Source organism: Nasonia vitripennis, chromosome 4 (assembly GCF_009193385.2).
Source record: "Nasonia vitripennis strain AsymCx chromosome 4, Nvit_psr_1.1, whole genome shotgun sequence".
In the NCBI taxonomy this organism is placed as follows: Eukaryota; Metazoa; Arthropoda; class Insecta; order Hymenoptera; family Pteromalidae; genus Nasonia; species Nasonia vitripennis.
In genome coordinates, this window is record NC_045760.1 from 20,622,889 (window position 1) to 20,641,622 (window position 18,734).

General features: G+C 44.1%; 2 protein-coding genes across 8 annotated transcripts in view; both read right to left on the reverse strand.

The window, feature by feature from the left end:
- LOC100121155 (neuroligin 3) overlaps window positions 1-18,734 on the reverse strand; it is a 279,197-nt gene that overhangs the window by 59,974 nt on the left and 200,489 nt on the right. The window lies entirely within an intron of this gene.
- LOC116415684 (venom acid phosphatase Acph-1) lies at window positions 7,021-16,146 on the reverse strand. Of its 6 annotated transcripts, XM_031929926.2 has the most exons (8): window positions 15,799-16,109; window positions 13,253-14,957; window positions 13,066-13,168; window positions 12,860-12,970; window positions 12,533-12,798; window positions 12,185-12,468; window positions 11,899-12,107; window positions 11,467-11,813 (listed from the first exon to the last, which is right to left on the reverse strand). In XM_031929926.2, the coding sequence occupies exons 3-8, from the start codon at window positions 13,159-13,161 to the stop codon at window positions 11,589-11,591; spliced, it is 1,191 nt and encodes a 396-aa protein (XP_031785786.1). In that variant the 5' UTR covers window positions 13,162-13,168; window positions 13,253-14,957; window positions 15,799-16,109; the 3' UTR covers window positions 11,467-11,588. The 6 variants fall into 6 exon arrangements, with proteins under 6 accessions (XP_031785787.1, XP_031785786.1, XP_032455060.1 ...); XM_031929927.2 differs by lacking the exons at window positions 11,467-11,813; window positions 11,899-12,107; window positions 12,185-12,468; ... (2 more) ...; window positions 13,066-13,168; window positions 13,253-14,957 and adding exons at window positions 7,021-7,307; window positions 7,393-7,601; window positions 7,683-7,966; ... (1 more) ...; window positions 8,371-8,481; window positions 8,569-8,671 and having other exon boundaries at window positions 15,799-16,146; XM_032599169.1 differs by lacking the exon at window positions 13,253-14,957 and having other exon boundaries at window positions 15,799-16,120.

The window sequence follows — 18,734 nt, forward strand, 5'->3', positions numbered from 1 at the left end:
GTTAACGCCTGTTTGCCTTTCATTCCGATATATTTTTCTTCAATTTTTGATTTGTTTTTCGTTTACTCTAGCTTGCTCTACATTCCGCCGCGGCGCGCGGTCTGATACGGGATAACATATGATTTCCGTGTGTACAGAACTGATGATTTTCGTGTGTAGCGAGAGTTTGCTAATTGAAAAAACACACAAAGAGCTGGTCGTAGCAGTGCAATCGCAGTCCCGCCCGCTCTCGCTTGTTATTTTGTTCGACTACATATATAGACTCTCCAAGTTCATATACATCGACGGTCCCCATCAAGTGGCGCGGTAGCGCCACGAAGGCGAGTTTGAGAAGCAGACGAAGCCGCGGCGCCCGTGACACTATTTACTTCTATATTGGTGTTCGGATTTTCCATTATACAAAAAAAATTACTTATCATTACTGTTGGTAAGGTTTTTTGGCTTATTAGAATGTTTTCTGAGCTAAACTATGATTTATAACAAAAATATTAGTGGAAAGGCTGCTTATTTTTATAATATGTGAGTGTATAATACACAAATGCTAAAATCACGTTTTTCTTCTTCAGACCGAAATGTGTTAGGACCGTTCAGTTAGCCGCCAGAAGTGTTAGGACCGTGAAGTTGGCCACACAGCTATATACAGATGGGAATTGCTTTCTCAAGAAAATATAATAATATATTACGATATTTGGAATTAAGAGGTTGCCGGCGCATAATCTGCGTTCCGGAGCAGTAACAGTAACTTAGCTTGCTAGGGTAGCCGATGACAAGGTTCAAGTTGTTTTCGGTGTCTTGGTATAAAAATCATTCAAGTACGGTGTCTAGGTGTACAGGGTGGCCGCCGATGACGATGTCTAGGTAGTGCGTCCCATGGTTTTTGGTGTCTAGGTAAATAAATCATACGAGGGCGGTGTCTAAGTGTACAGGGTGGCCGATAACGACGTCTAGGTAGTTCGCCCCGTGGTTTTTGGTGTCTAGGTGTAAAAATCATTTGAACGCTGTGTCCAGGTGTACAGGGTGGCCGATGACGAGGTTTAGGTGGTGCGCTCCGTGCTTTTTGGTGTCTAGGTGTAGAAATAATTCGAGGGTGGTGTATATCAGAACAATCAGTGATTTCATGTTAGTGATAAGAATGTTACAAAAAATCTGTGGTCGAAAAGTGCTAAACATGCTTATATTTTATTTTTACGACGTTGAATATAAAATAATCAAAAAATTTACTAAAAAGGATTGAAATCGCTAAAAAAAATTAACTTATAAAAAGTAAAAAGTAAGGCGAGTTTGATATATTCCGCAACGAAATTACAGATAGAAAATAACTGAGATCAATCAAACAAAGTCAACTTTATTATACTTATTATATTACATTACATACTTATTATATTACAACTCTCAAGATAATTACTACGTAACTTGCCATGCCATTTATTGTACTTATGGTGTTTATATGTCGTTCTAATAAATAAAAAGAAAATTTTAGTTGTTCACCAATAAACAAAATGAAACGGGCATGGCAAGTTACGTAGTAATTATCTTGAGAGTTGTAATATAATAAATATGTAATGTAATATAATAAGTATAATAAAGTTGACTTTGTTTGATTGATCTCAGTTTTTTTCTCTATCTGTAATTTCGTTGCGGAATATATCAAACTCGCCTTACCTTTTACTTTTTAAAAGTTAATTTTTTTTAGAGATCAGCAATTTACCAAGCGATTCGACGGGGCGGGCGATTTTTCTCGCAGAGCGATACTTTCGGAAATCGATAAACCTCGATCACTGCCAGAGGGCCGCGGCGAGAGAATCGTCTCGAGATTAAAACGCCCACGGAACACCGGAAATATCCTCAGCTCGTCCCGAGTGTACAACCCGGTAAGAACGAGTAGGCCGGACCTTGAAATATTTACCGCTCGGCCCCAGAGGTTTCCGAAAAAGAGCAGCGGAGGCATCGCGCGCGATCAGGTGTACAGACAGATCGCTGCGGCAATTGTTTTACCGCCGAGGTTTCTATGAAAGTTGCACGCGGCTCTTCGGTCAGCCGCGAAAACCGAGAGTTCGCGCGCGAGCGGCCTCCCTGGAGAAATGTCAAGATTCTTATTAAATATACGCGAGTCGAGTCGACGTTTCTCTCTCTCTCTCTCTCTCTCTCTCTCTCTCTCTCTCTCTCTCTACTGTTGCGGAGAATCCAAGCAGTAGTCCTTGTGTATAAGGTCTATAAGGCGTCGGCCGCGTATGCATTATTAATTTTTCACAATAAGGCTGGCTCGCGGAAATTCAAATTTCACTCCCGGAGAGAGAGAGAGAGAGAGAGAGAGAGAGAGAGAGAGAGAGAGAGAAAGAGAGAGAGAGAGAGAGAAAGAGAGAGAGAGAGAGAGAGAAAGAGAGATAGAGAGAGAGAAAATTCTCGTTCTCCTGCCGCGGAATATTCATTCCTCGAGAATTACCATCTCGTTCGGGGGGAAAAAGCCGACGATAAAAAAGAGGCAACGCATGCCGGTGAAAAATCTCGCCTCGCACGTATACAGCAAGCGTATACGTATGCCGCTTCCGCGGCGGAATCAACTTGCCTGATACTACTGCACAGGAGCTGCGGGAAGCGTATGCATAAACAGCCGCCGGCGTCGGCTTAATCGATTGCGCGTCGGAAGATGGAAAGAGAGTGTTCCGGACGTAATCGAGGGCTGCTAGGATTAAAAGCAAGTACGACGTATTTATTCTTTATCAATAATATATTCTACCTATTAGTAGTTTTAGCGAACGTTTCTCCGTCATTTGGCTCTCATGTGCGCGAATCGACAAGGCGATTCGTGGCTTCAGGCCAATACGGTTAGGAGTGGTTTTATAATCATTCCTAGACTGCCACGACCCCCTCTAGGAGTTTTACTCCGCGGATTTTGAGGGTCACTTTCAGTGCGGAGAGGCTAAAGGGTCGATCTGTGACTGCCAGGCCAGAGAGTTGAGTGGCGGGAGGCGTTCGCCTGGGCACATGACTGCGTGTGTATAGCTATAGATATGGAGGAGCGCGCGCACTGCTTCGAGTCCCTTCGGGAAAGCGCTTTGTTTTAGCGGGCCCGAGTTTTCGGCGGTGTTTAATGAGTAGAGCGTCAGTTCTCGGCGACAACTTGTGAGAGAAGGTCACACCAGGATCTGATCGTTAGAAGATTTCAATAAAGTCATAATATCTGATCAACAATGATTTCATAGTTTATTTTTGAACCTTAATGTAGTCTTGTCCCATACAGAGAGTGTGGCACACATTTCGTCGCAGGGAAGGTCGCGCGCGCGTATAACGACCCGGGGAGACGGGAGGAACCACAGACGTGGCTCTCGCGCGCACGATCGTAAACGTTTTCATGAGAGCGAGATTGAAACAAGCTATCTTTTTTCTCATTTCGCGGCTGGTATTTTTCTTTTTGTCGGGCCGCTTTTTAATTATGAGCCGCCGCGTGTCAAAGGACGCCCGCGCGTTTTAATTAGGAACTGCGGAGTAATTAAGTAAAAGCCAAAAACAATACGCGCGACTCGGCTCGGAGTCTGATACTTTTATTTCTGATGCAAAAAGAAGATCATTCGCATTGACGTCGGTATTGTATATCCGCTATATATTCCAAATCGAATTTCGGTGCAACAACCCTTTCAGTCCACGCACGATCTACTCCCGGCAGTAATAGCGCCGCATGCGTTTTGAAAAATCGCGAACCGGCTCTCGCTCCGCTGCAGCAGAAGTTCCATCATAATGAGCGCAGCGAGCGTCTCGCAATTATCAGAATTACCTTCCGAACTTCATTCGCGCCTTCAAGCTGCGTATATAAAGCCGCGCTGTAAGTATATATGTATACTATTATACATATATATGTATTATTGTGATAATCCGCAGCATCCATTATCAGCTAACCGGATTTCGCGTCGTGCCGTCTCGCAGTCATTGTTTCACGCTTCTTTTATCAATTCGGCCTCGACTCAGAGCGTCCACTGTTCGGGCGCCTGCTGGAGTTCCTCGGCGTATCGTCGACGCCGGGGATGATTATTCATTCGTGCTTGCGAGAGAGAGAGAGAGAGAGAGAGAGAGAGAGAGAGAGAGAGAGAGAGAGAGAGAGAGAGAGAAAGAGCCGGAGGGAGAGGTAATTGAAGTAGAGAGATAATTTCGTCTGTTTCCGAGGCCGAGCTTGCGAACGCCGTGAAAAGAGAATGCCCACCTTTTTTGGGGGATTCCCAATAAGATTCCGAGTCGTTGCTTGTACTTCGCGAACTAATTTCTCAAGGGTGCAAAACTCAGCGGAGCGGTAGACGAGGCGCAGAGAATCTCTTGCCACGACGTTGACCGCATGGCCAATAAAGTTTGCACACCCCCTGCGTTACGTTAATTAAATGTATTAGGTCAGTAATTCATTTCGCACTGCGCAGCTGCTATAGTTCGAGCGCGGTGCTGCATCGTCCAGAGTATCAACGTCACTGCAACAAACGCACTCTTCGCACGTCGATTCGAAAACAATGATCCCATTTGTTCAGCTTCGCCTCATATAGCCAGGCTGGCGTACTAGGAACTCAATATATAATCCAGAGCGAGTCGGGCGAATTTCGCAGGCGGAAGCTCGCATTTCGCAATATCGAGAGGGATCGCCGTAAATGTTTTAGGATCTATTTCGGCACTGACCAACGCATATGGAGCCATCCAGCCTGTGTATCCCTCTCTTTAAGTTTTAAGGTATATAGAAGAGGCGCCTCGAGGTTTGTGTGTGCACGCGTCGCTCAAAAATGCATCGGCGGCCATCGCGAGTCCTCGCTTTGCCAGTTCTATAATATGATGCGCTCGGCGCTGAGGTAATATAAAGCGTCTTACGGCGCAGGTTATTTTCTGTGTGTAAAAGCGAGTGCACACACGTAGCCGTATGCAGTACCGCGCGAGGAAAACAAACACTCGATCCCGAGCGCTGATCGCGAGCCATTAATTCGTGTGCTCGCGCAGCGGTATAAACTCCCGCGTCGCTCGCGTGCGGTGTGATGCTGTTTGTACTATACATCGGCTGCGCGCTAACTTACGTAAAGTCCGATAAAGTACGCCTCGCCAAAATAAAGGCTGGGTTGCTGCGGTCTCCCACACGTGCACCGAACCCCCTTCATTTTAACTGCTGCTGCTGCTGCTGCGGCTCCCCATCTCGCGATACTGCTTCAGTAATTGGGTTATCGATGCTCGGCGCGTTTCTGTGATTCATAGATTTGAAGGTATTCGGGGCCAACAGTGTTACACTAAACGTTTATTCGGAATGCAGAATAATACAACGATCGTTCAAGAGCCGCATCGGCGTCATGATAGATCGTGTAACACAGACGCGAGCATCAGCTGCAGCAAAAGCTCGCGCGTAAAATTCGAAGCAAACAGGTAGACGGAGCCAAAGCGCAACACGCGCAATAGCTCGAGGAGCCACCCCGACACGCCTGCACTTGGCTCGATCTCATCAAACTCATAACAAAGCTGCCTTGTTGTAGACGCGTGGCAGCTTAAAATCGCTTAATCGAGTTTGAAGCATCGGGTGGCGCGCCGCGCGCTCATAAATCCGCTAATTATATCGGGCGCGCGCGCGGTAATCCATACACAAGCCATATTAGTCAAGTTTCCCTTCTGCAGCGCCGCTGGCAGCGCAGCTCTAAAATTACACACAGGCGGATGCGTAGCGATGTGAACAGTCGTCCCCGCGACGTCGCCGTGCTGCTTAAAATTCGGCGCGAGAGATCAATCCGAGGCAAGAGAAGAGGATGCGCGCGAGAGGCCTCGTAGTGCGATGCGCCTATTAAATCCGGGCCCGATATATGCAGCGCGCTCGAGCACCTCGAGGGAAAGCCGTGTAATGCGCGCGGTGCCGTGTCGGAGCAGAGTGCAGCAACATATAGACGAGCGGCGGAGTCGTAGCTCGGGGGAGACGTCTTACGAAAGGTAGCCATTTTGCATGCGGCTAAGTGTAGCTCGAGAGCCGCTGAAGAAATGACGAGTTTAGTCCGGGATTATACGGCCCGTTTCCGGTTTTTAAGCTGCCATCGCGGCTTTTTCGCGCTTGCACACACTGCTCGCGGATATAACCGCGGGCCTGCGAATAGAGACGCTTTCATTAATCGTCGAGCTGGCCGTATTAGTTAGATTGTTTAGCTCTGCCATTTCAACTTAGCCGCGCGCGGTTGAATTTCCATTGGGACAGAGCGAAGCTTGCGCACCTGTGCGACCTATCATTTTATAAACACAACTCAGTTTATAACTGCTCTGCCAAAATCATCCGTGTTTCGGGTTACAGCTGAGCGCACCTATGCACAGACAGCGATGCGTGATACCGGAAACCGTCGCCTCGCACGTAAGATGTACGTCCGCAACGTTTCAACTCGTAATGCGACGCTATGGTATTACGTACATCATCCGATACCGCATCGCTTCCTACTATAGTCGTCGCTCGCGGTTCGCAACGCTGTCTGGAAGGAGGGCATAATGTACCGATTGCAATTCGACACTGAAAATAGAATGTCGATGAGCGCGGCTTGTCGGGGAGCGGTCTGACGCTACTGAGCACGAAGAATCGGAGGATGATGATCCAAAATACAGACGTTTGATCACCACTTGTCATGAAACATAAGTGCGTAACGCACTTAAACTCAACTCTCGATTCCCCTCTGATACGTTAACTTTCAATTTCCGAAACATCTAGCCGAGAGCATGACGGAGCTGGAGGGTAATTCAGCTTGTGCTAAGCATCGGATTTAACGAGTAGCTGCCTCACGGCAATAGCTCTCCGACCTTTGATCAATTAGGACGCCCGCGCGCGCTAGACGAGAGCATTATCCGATTACTAATACTAATTTCCCGCGCGCCTGTCCCCTCTACTTTGGCATAGTCTAACCCGACCCATCAGTGAAGATAGTTGTCGCACTGGACCTACGCTGTTACGTACAGGTTTTTTATCCCGCGCGTAACGAGATACTGTCCATACGATTAGCATAGCCCATTAGCATAGGGTGTGCGTAGAAATTTATGAACTAGTTTCAGCTCGTACGAGATTTATTCGCTTCGCCAAGTTACATCTATGTACAATTTTCTCAAAATTACAGGTGGAACCAGGATCTTATTTTCTCGTAGATCCAAACGATCGGATTGCTCGACTTTGGCACAAGCTGGCTGTCTTCAGGTGTTCCAAAGCACGCGTCCATTATGTCATCGGGCAAGACGTCCTTCTCGATGCGAAGGAAATCTTCGAGTGGGCAGTATTCCGAGCAGCCGGGTATCGTTTGGTCCTCGAACTCCTCGGGAATTCCTTTGTAGTACACAACCTGCAGAAGGGCGGAACGTGTTTAATGTAAAAAAGCTCGCTGTCTTCAACACCACGAGAAAGGACGAGAACAATGATCTATTTACCTTGATGAAGTACTGAGATCCCTTCTTGTGAAGCTCGAGAATCACAGCGCTGGAATATGCCGGAATGACGTTCTTCCACACGTTTAAAGTATACAGCAATGCAGCAATATTGTTCTCGTGTCCGCTGTACAAATTGATCTTCGCCTTCTTTTCGACCTCGCCATCCTTGTTCACGCCCAGATCATTGAGCATCTTTCGGAGGAAGAGTCCTTTATAGGGTGTAACGGTAAGCAGTCAGATTATCATTCATGAATAACCATATCTTTGAGTTTGTGAAAACTGAAATTTACCTCCGTTCAATCGCTTCAAGGGAGTGTTGAAGTTATCAGTCAGGTACTGGAACAGAGTCACGTTGACGATGTGTCCTTGAGGGTAATACTCTTTGGTCCATTCGGGAAGACTCAGACCCATCGCCTTCTCAGCTGTCAGTGTGTGGTACAACTGGTAGACTTGTCTTGCATTCTTTAACTTCTTACCTGTCAAAGTTGACAGTTCCTCTATGAGTCCCTCGAAGCGGGCATATTGTTCTTTCCATTCCTCAGACTCCAACAATTCCTTGTAGAGCTTTCCCCATCTGTGAATATTATATGGTAAACGCGTATTCGTATTCTGCATTATGCGAAGCGAATCCGAGTATGCCTTTATCTTACGTCGGACATCTTCTGGAGTAGGTGAAGCTCGCGAGTTCTGCAACCAAATTGTCCACGGGAATGGGTTGCCAGTTCAAGTTGTCGCTCCACAATTGCTGGCCCTTTGGTGCGTAAAGTCCTGCCAAAACCAGCTGTAGACTCATGCGGGTGTGTTCATTTTCAGTGCTGAGAGCGGTAACGTCGGATCCTTTGTAGTTCTCGTCTAGAAATCCGTTGTAGCGGTTGCGAAGAGCAGTTCCAAATGCGTATTCTCTTTGTTTCCCTTTCTGAAGAAAGATGAATCGCCAATTTTGATATCTGGACATGACGAAATAATAAGCAGACTTACGTTTGTCAATCCAGAAGATCCTATGGGTCCGAATCTCAGATTTTTGTTAGGGTCATTTGGGTATAAACCAATCGGGGCGGGCATTGGTGTTCTGTCGCCATGTCTGAAGGTCTATGACAAAAAAGTTTCATCTTTTGTAAGCGATTATTCGGTGAGCGTATAAAATATCGATGCAAAATAAGTGGGAATGATAGTTACCACGCCGACGGCTTGTAGAGTGTCATCTCGGTCAAAAGCCAGCACCGATGATGCGCAGATGATCAAGAAACTCAACAGAGTATGCAGCTGCCTCATTTTGTATCTAGTATGAAAATTTTATCGTTCAGACTTTATAATATGTGAATCTTAATACCATACTTAGCAAAAGTTTTCATGAAAATCACGTCTTCCATTTAATCTTTAAATTTTGCGAAAGACATGAGCAAAGAATCTACCTACCTTTGATATTCACAGACGAGAATAGCCGAATGTCGAGAAAATCGGGATTATAAATAGTGTCTTATCAAACGTTTTTTAAAGATAAGACATCACTATTAGCCCTAGATAAACATTGCGCGATTCCAAGATAAACGTTTTAATATTTTCCAACGAATTTCTTTTGAAAAGTGCAAACATTGACATAATCACCTGCTATGCTATTATAGGTATTATAAATAAAGTGACACATATCGAAACTATGAAATTGTCATAGAGATTAGTCACGTAAACATTCGTGTTAAGTAAGTGCTTGCGACAGTGTGTATTTCGTTAAAGCACGTGATTTAATTAAATTAAGAAACATATGGACTAAAATGAAAGTATAATCTCCAAAAAATAATTAACTTTTAAAAAGTAAAAGGTAAGGTGAGTTTGATACCTTCCGCAACGAAATTACAGATAGAAAAAAACTGAGATCAATCAAACAAAGTCAACTTTATTATACTTATTATATTACATTACATATTTATTATATTACAACTCTCAAGATAATTACTACGTAACTTGTCATGCCCGTTTCATTTTGTTTATTGGTGAACAACTAAAATTTTCTTTTTATGTATTAGAACGACATACAAACACCATAAGTACAATAAAACGGGCATGACAAGTTACGTAGTAATTATCTTGAGAGTTGTAATATAATAAGTATAATAAAGTTGACTTTGTTTGATTGACCTCAGTTATTTTCTATCTGTAATTTCGTTGCGGAATATATCAAACTCGCCTTACTTTTTACTTTTTATAAGTTAATTTTTTTTAGAGATTTCAATCCTTTTTAGTAAATTTTTTGATTATTTTATATTCAACGTCGTAAAAATAAAATATAAGCATCTTTAGCACTTTTCGACCACAGATTTTTTGTAACATTCTTATCACTAACATGAAATCACTGATTGTTCTGATATACACCACCCTCGAATTATTTCTACACCTAGACACCAAAAAGCACGGAGCGCACCACCTAGACCTCGTCATCGGCCACCCTGTACACCTGGACACCGCGTTCAAATGATTTTTACACCTAGACACTAAAAACCACGGGGCGAACTATCTAGATGTCGTCATCGGCCACCCTGTACACTTAGACTCCGCCCTCGTATGATTTATTTACCTAGACACCAAAAACCATGGGACGCACTACCTAGACATCGTCATCGGCCACCCTGTACACCTAGACACCGTACTTGAATGATTTTTATACCAAGACACCGAAAACAACTTGAACCTTGTCATCGGCTACCCTAGCAAGCTAGTTACTGTTACTGCTCCGGAACGCAGATTATGCGCCGGCAACCTCTTAATTCCAAATATCGTAATATATTATTATATTTTCTTGAGAAAGCAATTCCCATCTGTATATAGCTGTGTGGCCAACTTCACGGTCCTAACACATTTCGGGCTGAAGAAGAAAAACGTGATTTTAGCATTTGTGAATTATACACTCGCATATTATAAAAATAAGCAGCATTTTCACTAATATTTTTGTTATAAATCATAGTTTAGCTCAGAAAACATTCGAATAAGCCAAAAAACCTTACCAACAGTAATAATAAGTATTTTTTTTTTGTATAATGGAAAATCCGAACACCAATATAGAAGTAAATAGTGGCATGGGGGCCGCGGCTTCGTCTGCTTCTCAAAGTCGCCTTCGTGGCGCTACCGCCCCACTTGATTAATTAACTTAATTTACATAATGGAATTTGAATAGTCTATAATTCAATCATCGGAATCCATTAATGAGATCGTGTTATTTGTATTTGAATTATTGTAATCCCCCCTCATTCTTTTTTTTCTTTCGTATCTAAAAGTTCTCGGAGTGTGCTCACTACCACGTGCTCCGGAACTCAATTTCTCTTCTTTCGTTATCTCACTTTTCCGTTTGACGTTTACTTGAGTGAGAAATTTTGAGAAACATGAAAATTCTGCCCCTTTCTATCTTGCCCATTTCCTTTCTTAGGTGCCGCCCGTAATAAATATGAGAAGGCAAGAAGTTTGATAATCCCGAATGATTTGGATCTCTGTCGTTTTCTTGAGGCACGGCTATCGTCTTTTTAGAATCGACAAGTTTTAAAGATAGTGAAAACCTATAATCAAGCTTTGGGATAATGCAAGTCGTCCCCATCAATAAGAACGAACGCCAATTGCCTAACTCTAACAATATAGCTAACTTATTCGAGATCTCTCGCGGGTGCTTTAGGTAATTGGTGTATATAAATGGTTCCACATCATTGAGAGAAATGTCATTGATGGATCATCATCATGTTAGGTATGGCAGCTTATCGACTAACCTAACATTTTCCTAATCTTTGCATTACATTTAAAGCTCTGTCTTTCTTGGAACTCAAATTTATATAATGAAGCTTCTATATAGAAAAGTCTAAAATCTTTCTCTATTAGGTCAATTGAATACCCCTGACCTCAAACAAAACGAGCGACCCATATTTCCTAACCTAAGGCATTATAGATTTTGCGATCCGCGGCAATAGGCACCTGGAGCAGGGATAAGGCCCTTCAAAGTTGACTTAAACTCTGCCTCGCACTCTGCTTATGATGGGCTTAATTTTCACCGGAAGGATGCACGGTTTTCTTCCCAAGAGACTGACGTCAACAGATGTGTTAGCGTTTTTACGACCTACCATCAGGGTTAACTTAACTTTATCAAAATTTTATTAGCCTCGTTGGGTTACATCTATATTTACAATATTTTTCACTAACCAGTTTTTTTCTATTATAGTATATTACAGGTAAAACCAAGATCTTATTTTTTCGTAGATCCATACGACTGGATTGAGTGACTTCGGTATAAGCTGGCTGTCTTCGGGTGGTCCAAAGCACGCGTCCATTATGTCATCGGGCAAGACGTCCTTCACGATGCGAAGGAAATCTTCGAGTGGGCAGTACTCCGAGCAGCCGGGTATCGTTTGGTCCTCGAACTCCTCGGGAATTCCTTTGTAGTACACAACCTGCAGAAGGGCGGAACGTGTTTAATGTAAAAAAGCTCGCTGTCTTCAACGCCACGAGAAAGGACGAGAACAATGATCTATTTACCTTGATGAAGTACTGAGATCCCTTCTTGTGAAGCTCGAGAATCACAGCGCTGGAATATGCCGGAATGACGTTCTTCCACACTTTCAAAGCATACAGCAATGCTCCAATGTTGTTCTCGTGTCCGCTGTACAAATTGATCTTCGCCTTCTTTTCGACCTTGCCATCCTTGTTCACGCCCAGATCATTGAGCATCTTTCGAAGGAAGAGTCCTAAGTACCATTACCATTCATCCTAAGTACCTCTCGATCATCATACAGATGATAATAATTTAAAAGTAGCGATTTACCTCCGTTCAATCGCTTCAAGGGAGTGTTGTAGTTATCCGTCAGGTACTGGAACAGTGTTATGTTGATGATGGGCCCATGCGGGTAATACTCCTTGGTCCATTCGGGAAGAGTCAGACCCATCGCTGTCTCGGCTGTCAGTGTGTGAAACAGATGGTAGACTTCTTCTGCGGTTTGCAAGTTCCTACCTGTCAGAGTTGACAGTTTATCCATGACTTCTTTGAAACGACCAAAATCCTTCTTGTAATCCTCGGACTCCAACAACTCTTTATAGATCTTCGCTCGTCTACAAGTATTACACGGTAAACACGTAATGGCATTCTGCATCGCGTAAAACAAATTCGCCTTACGTAGGACATTTTTCCGCCCAAGTGAAGCTCGCCAAATCCGAAATCAAATTATCCACGGGAATGGGTTGCCACTTCACGTCATCGCTCCATACTTGCTGGTCTTTTGGTGGATAAAGTCCCGCCAAAACAAGCTGCAGACTCATGCGGGTACGTTCATTGTCGGTGCTGAGAGCGGCCACGTCTGATCCTATGTAGTTCTCGTCTAAAAATCCGTTGTAACGACTCCGCAGAGTAGTTCCGATCCTGTATTCTCTCCGTTTTCCTCGCTGAAGGCAGAGACACCACAAGGTTGATATCGAGCCGCGAAGAAATGTTAAGCAGACTTACGTTCGTCAAACCGGAGGATCCTATGGGTGCAAACGTCCGATTTTTGTGAGGATCAGTTGGGTAGAAACCTATTGGATACGGCTGTGGTATTCTGTCGCCATGTCGGAAAGCCTACGACGAACAAAGTTGACTCTTTATTCATCGGTGATCATTCAACAAGTGCATCGAAAATTTGCGCAAAATACTCAAGTAGAAGTGATAATTACCACGCCGACTGCTTGCAAAGTGTCCACCCGATCGAAAGCCAGCGCCGCTGACGCCCAGACGACCAGCAAATTCAAGAGACTCCATAGCTTACTCATTTTGTATCTAGTGTAAAATATTTTTATCGTTTAGGCCTTATACGTAAATCGTTTTTATGCAAGTCATAAAACTTCACAATCGCATCGTCACATTTCATAAAAAACAGCTCGAAGAAGAATTTCTGTACGTTCGGCGGTGTTCACAGCGACAGCGACATTAAGAGAACTGGAATCTTCTCGAGAGCGCAGTTATAAACAGTGTCTTATCGAGCGTTTCAAACCCTCACGTAAATATTACGTGGGTTCTAAATAAACATTTTAATATTTCTCAACGGTGTTCGGCAAATTCCTTTCAGCGAGCGCAAACATTGCCGTAATCGTCGCTGTTATGCTAGGATGAGTATACAAATAAGCGCACATGTATAAACTGTTTTGACAGAAAGCAGTTACATAAACATTTTTGTCAAATATATGACATACTAAGCGCGTTACGAGAACATTTATTGTTTCGATTCGTAGTTGCGAAATATGCTGATCGAAAGTATTCGACCTGATCGGTTTCATTCAGCCATCGGAATTATAATTTTCACTTATGTATTTCAAACAAATAATTATATTGCGAGCTACGCACGAAAAACAATGCATTAGTGGATCGAAAGTCTGTTGCTTTCGTATTGTGAAAATACCGAAAATACCGTGTGGGAGCAGGTCGCACGAACAAATTCCAAAACATTTCGTACCTCTGTTTCAGCGAAGAGCAAGCGAAGTTACAAGGGCCGTGCTCTCCGAAAAATGTCTTTTTTTCGCTGCGGCTCGCAAAGCTCTCTCTTCCTCTTCCGCGCATAAGATAGCAAAAAGAAGATAAGAGCGACGCAGCCGACACGGTATTTACCGCAGACATAGCGCCGGGGACGATCCTCCGCAGGTAAAGGAAGAATAGCAGCGAGCCGCGGAAAACGGAAAATAAAGTAAAGCTCACTGGCCTTCCCCTCGCAAAAGGACGACGAAGCGGAAGCGGCAAAAGAAGAAGCCGGAGCGAGGCTGAAAATAGCGGAGCTGCTTTTCCGAAAAAAGAAGAGGAAAGAAAAGGAGGAGAGTTAGGTGAAAAAAGGCGCGCGCGCGAAAAAGAGAGGGACAAAAGGAGGCGGGAGGCCGAGACAATGCTGGGAATGCCACGTCGGGCAAACGTGACGAAAGGGAGGAGTCGCCTGCAGGAGACGGAAGTGGAACATAGAAATTCATGGAGCCAAGAGGTGGAAAAATGCCCCCGCGCTCAAGAAGATTACAGACGCACGAGCAGCCGATCGACCCTCCTTGAAGCGACCACCTACGGCTGTGTATGTATGTATGTATAAGCTCGTATACATTCCTTGGACGGCTCTTGGACGCGGGAGAGGGGGGAGGGGGGCGAAGGAGGAAGAGAGCCGGGGATGCATGGACGAGACACACGAGAGCGAGAGAGGATCGCCGCGAACAAAGGAGCTCCGGCTGACGGCCTGTAAAAACGACGGACGAAGGCGTGTTTTTCCAGGGGCTAATGATTCCCGTGCGAATCGATTTGCCACAATGGCAATGTGCTCTTTATTTCGCGAGGTTACATTTTTAATATTCGTCGTGCTTTCGCGTAGAATCGCGTAGTAATTGAGCCATTACAATTCATATTAATACACTTCTGAAGAATGGTTGGCCTTTAGTATTTTATTAAAGTTTTTGTCTTATACACTTATCATAAAGTGTCGATAAAAAGCTGTAATAGAGACATTACAGCTGGTACATTTTGAACTTCTCTCCAAAAAAAGGATCGAGTACCAGAGGTTCAGTTAATCACCATCTGCATGCACCCTACTGCACGGCCCCTAAAACAGTTTCGAGTCGAGATTATCCAGTATGATATAATTCAGTATAAAAAATAAATTGCATCATCAGCAGTTTACAAAGCAAACACTTCGTTCCGAGCGCACAATATACCCGAAAGACGCGATCCACTTTATCCTCATTTAAAATAATGAAAGCAAAAAGGCGACGAATGCTCGTGAAAGCGAATATCAGATTAGCGGATTCGCGATTGTTTCTGCCGGAGCGAGGCGGGGGATCGGATTTCCCGGGATTTTCCGCTTGCCGCGAAATTCGAGGTCAAGTGACGCTGCCCACGCATAGACACGCACAGAGAGAGAGAGAGAGAGAGAGAGAGAGAGAGAGAGAGAGAGAGAGAGAGAGAGAGAGAGAGAGAGAGAGAGAGAGCTAGGATGCGTGCTTATCCGGCATCGAAACGCGATATCCGCAGCGGTCGCACGCGCGCGCATGCAGAGTACGAAAACTCGACGGACGCGGATCGCGGTATCAAAAGGCCCGCTTTATTTCCTCATTCCCCGTGTCGTAATTACTCGCACGAAAAATCTCCCGTGTGCCTGGTTCATACCTATACATACGGTTCCTACAATTGCGAGGGATGCGCCGGAGGTCGGGGAAAAATCGCGGATTAGGTGTCGGTATTTACTCGCGCGCAGACATCGGCAGTTCGGCGAGTCATTTGATACGTTTGAAAAAATGGTTCAACCAGAACGACTTGCGCATTGCTGCCAATTAGTCGCTTCGATGCGGGCGTGATTTTGCAGGCTACTTTTATTCCTGATGCAGTGCGCGCGATTGAAAAATCGTCTCCGCTTCTCCGATATAACGAAAAAATTGAATATTTACCTACGTGGAATAGTTGTGATTCCAGGAGCGACTGACACTATATCCAAAATATGCTAGCGTAACACTATTTATATATAATATTTTCGAAGGAAATTCATTTTACAGCTTACGACTGCCGATCAGACGGCAATAAAAAAGTCATTACACTTTAAAGATAATTAATTACGGCACGTCCATGGACTACACTGACGCAAACGGAAAACGGATAACGTTTATAACTATATGATTCGTTGAAATGGAAAAAAAACTCGCTCCCGGCCGACTGCGGCTTGGCGCGCTGCCGTCATCATCGTCGCGCGTCGCGCCTCGAAAGACTTCCGGAAACTCGTGCGCGGAGGGCACGTGTGTGTCGTTAACGAAATTAACATTCCACGCGCGTGCATTTGCATATCTCTTCCATTAGGAGCCGGAGAGATATCGCGCGCGCGATTATTATTGGAGCGAAATCCGCCGCCGCTCAGCGCTCTATTATACATCGCGCGATGCCGTGCCTTTCAAAGGCGGCCGAAGCCTTTTGCACCTACTCTCGCGCTCGCGAGAGCGTATGCGCGCCGCGAATCAAAAGGGGGAGTCTCTTCCTTTCTCGCTCTCTGCCGACCCGCCGCGGCGTGTATCAAGCAAATTTTATCAAGGCGATTTTCGCCTCTATGCCGCGAAGAGCTCGGGAATATTAAATTGCGAGTGGCGCGCGTGTCTAGTATAGCTGTATACCGGGGGGATAAGGATTAGAGGAAAAATTCGCCAGTACGTTTTCGTTCGACTGAAAGAATAATTGCGCGGACTCTTGTATTATCGAGAATGCGAAGCCGCCGCGAGTTAATGTATCGGAAAACGGCCGGGAGTGATTATACACGTTAATACTTTCGAGTAAATGACGAACAAAAGCTCCATAATCTTTTGAGCAGCTACGCATAATGGAGCGCCGAGAGTGCGCAAGGCGAGTATTTTATTATGTATAAAACGAAAGGAGCGAACGCTGGCGCGGGCGCGCAGTTCCGTGTTTCAAATGGGCAAGAGAGGAGCGCGAGGAAGGCGAAAATCTAGTTTATTTAGGAAATTACAAAAGAAGTCTTCCCGGAGAATTTATACGAGCCGGCGCGCTCCCTCGCGCGCTAATGAAAACAATTATCATACATTAATTTAAATTGACTGGATTTTCCTATATATAGGGGTAAATATATTAGACCCCGCGGGTAGGTAACAAGAGTGGCTCGATGTATATTTTGCTGCATTATACGCTTTCTGAAAACTATACGAGGAGTATAGTTGTCCGTGCAGTGTATAATAATAGATTTATTTTGGTCGAAAATTCCAAAAATTACATTGTGTATAACTATCTCATTGCACATATTAATAAATAAGTCAAAAATATCATATATTCAGTCGCTCGGTCGAAAATAAGTTGATAAACAACGCGGATACGGGCGCCCCCCACCACGCCACCCTCAACACACCTGTGCAGGTGAGAATAGGCCCCGCCCTCATGGAATGTTCTAGAAGCTTTTGACGTCATCGCTAGGCCTGCCGCCCCCTGTGCAGGTGAGATCGATAAAGAAGGTCACTGCAGGGTACCAGGGAGGCTCGTTGGGGCTCAGGGCGGTAAACTCCGGTGCTCCAGGAGTCCGCGCTCAAGGTCGAGTCAATTCGTGGAATATTCTAGTCAGGCTGACGTCACCAGCCGACGTGCAACTCGTCGCATCTTTTCGTCGACTCGCGGATCACATTACACCTGTTATTTTTTCTTTATGCGCGCTATGAATTAGCTCGATGACTTTGTATCGCAGCGGCTAATATCAAAGGGTTTCTAGTTTCACGCTTATTTTTTAAGATGATGCATTATTGCTTATATTAAATACAGCTATGTACATGTTTATCGCGATGCGCAGACATCAGTCGGGGGTGTCGGATTGCGTATACTCAGAAAATTCGTGCGTACATTTCACATAGTATGAATCAGACATACACCCTCAATTATTTTTGAAGATTGCGGTGGAAGGTGTCGCTCGCTTATAAAGATTAGAGCGACTTTTCTATTTCGAGAGCGAGATTATATTGGCAGACAGACCACGCGCGGGCGTGATCGAGTGCCTTTCGAGGAGCTATCGCGCGGGCAGAAGAGTTGAATTGAATTCAGCGATAGTTATATCTGACAGCTAATCCACTGTATCATTATGGCGTCTTTGTTCGCGATCACTACAAGCAGCATCGTTGAAATTTTTAATTTTAATTGAAATTATTTTTAATTATACTTATGCTATTTAAATTTAAATTATGATTTTTTTAATTTTAAGTTTAACTTCAAATTTTTAAATTTTGGTTTTTTAATTGTTTAAAATCTTTTATAGCACTGGGTGGCATAAATTCGCTATCACGCCTATCCGTGGTATAAATAGTCCATCATTTCACCGTGTAATGGACTATTTATGCTACTTGTATCGTAATATACTATTGTATATAAAACGTAAATGATTCAAGAAGTATAATACGCTCTCTATATTTATATATTTTTCTTTGACTTATTTTACAGCATGTAAAAGGATTAGGTAAAGGTTTATAAAATAGTAGTCACAATTAAAATAAATACATTTATTTTATAGACAACATCTCAAGTTTTTTTATAAGTACTGGCACAATAATTTTCTTCCGTTCTTTCAATCCTTAATTTGAAACGCTCTCGATCTCGGCCTGCTTGATCCCACTCTCCACGACGTGCCTTTTTATATGCATACACCCATGTACATATATGAACTGTTGGATTTTCTTGAAAATGCACCTCCTTCTTCATGTTGCTATTTATTTTGAACATTCGGTTTACACTGCACACAATCTCTTTTTAAAGGTGGAAATCCACTCTCAATGGAATTGTGCTCTCGACAGCGTAGACACTCCAAAATCTCTGAGTCCTGCTTTAGGTGCTCTGGCAGCTTATCCCAAGC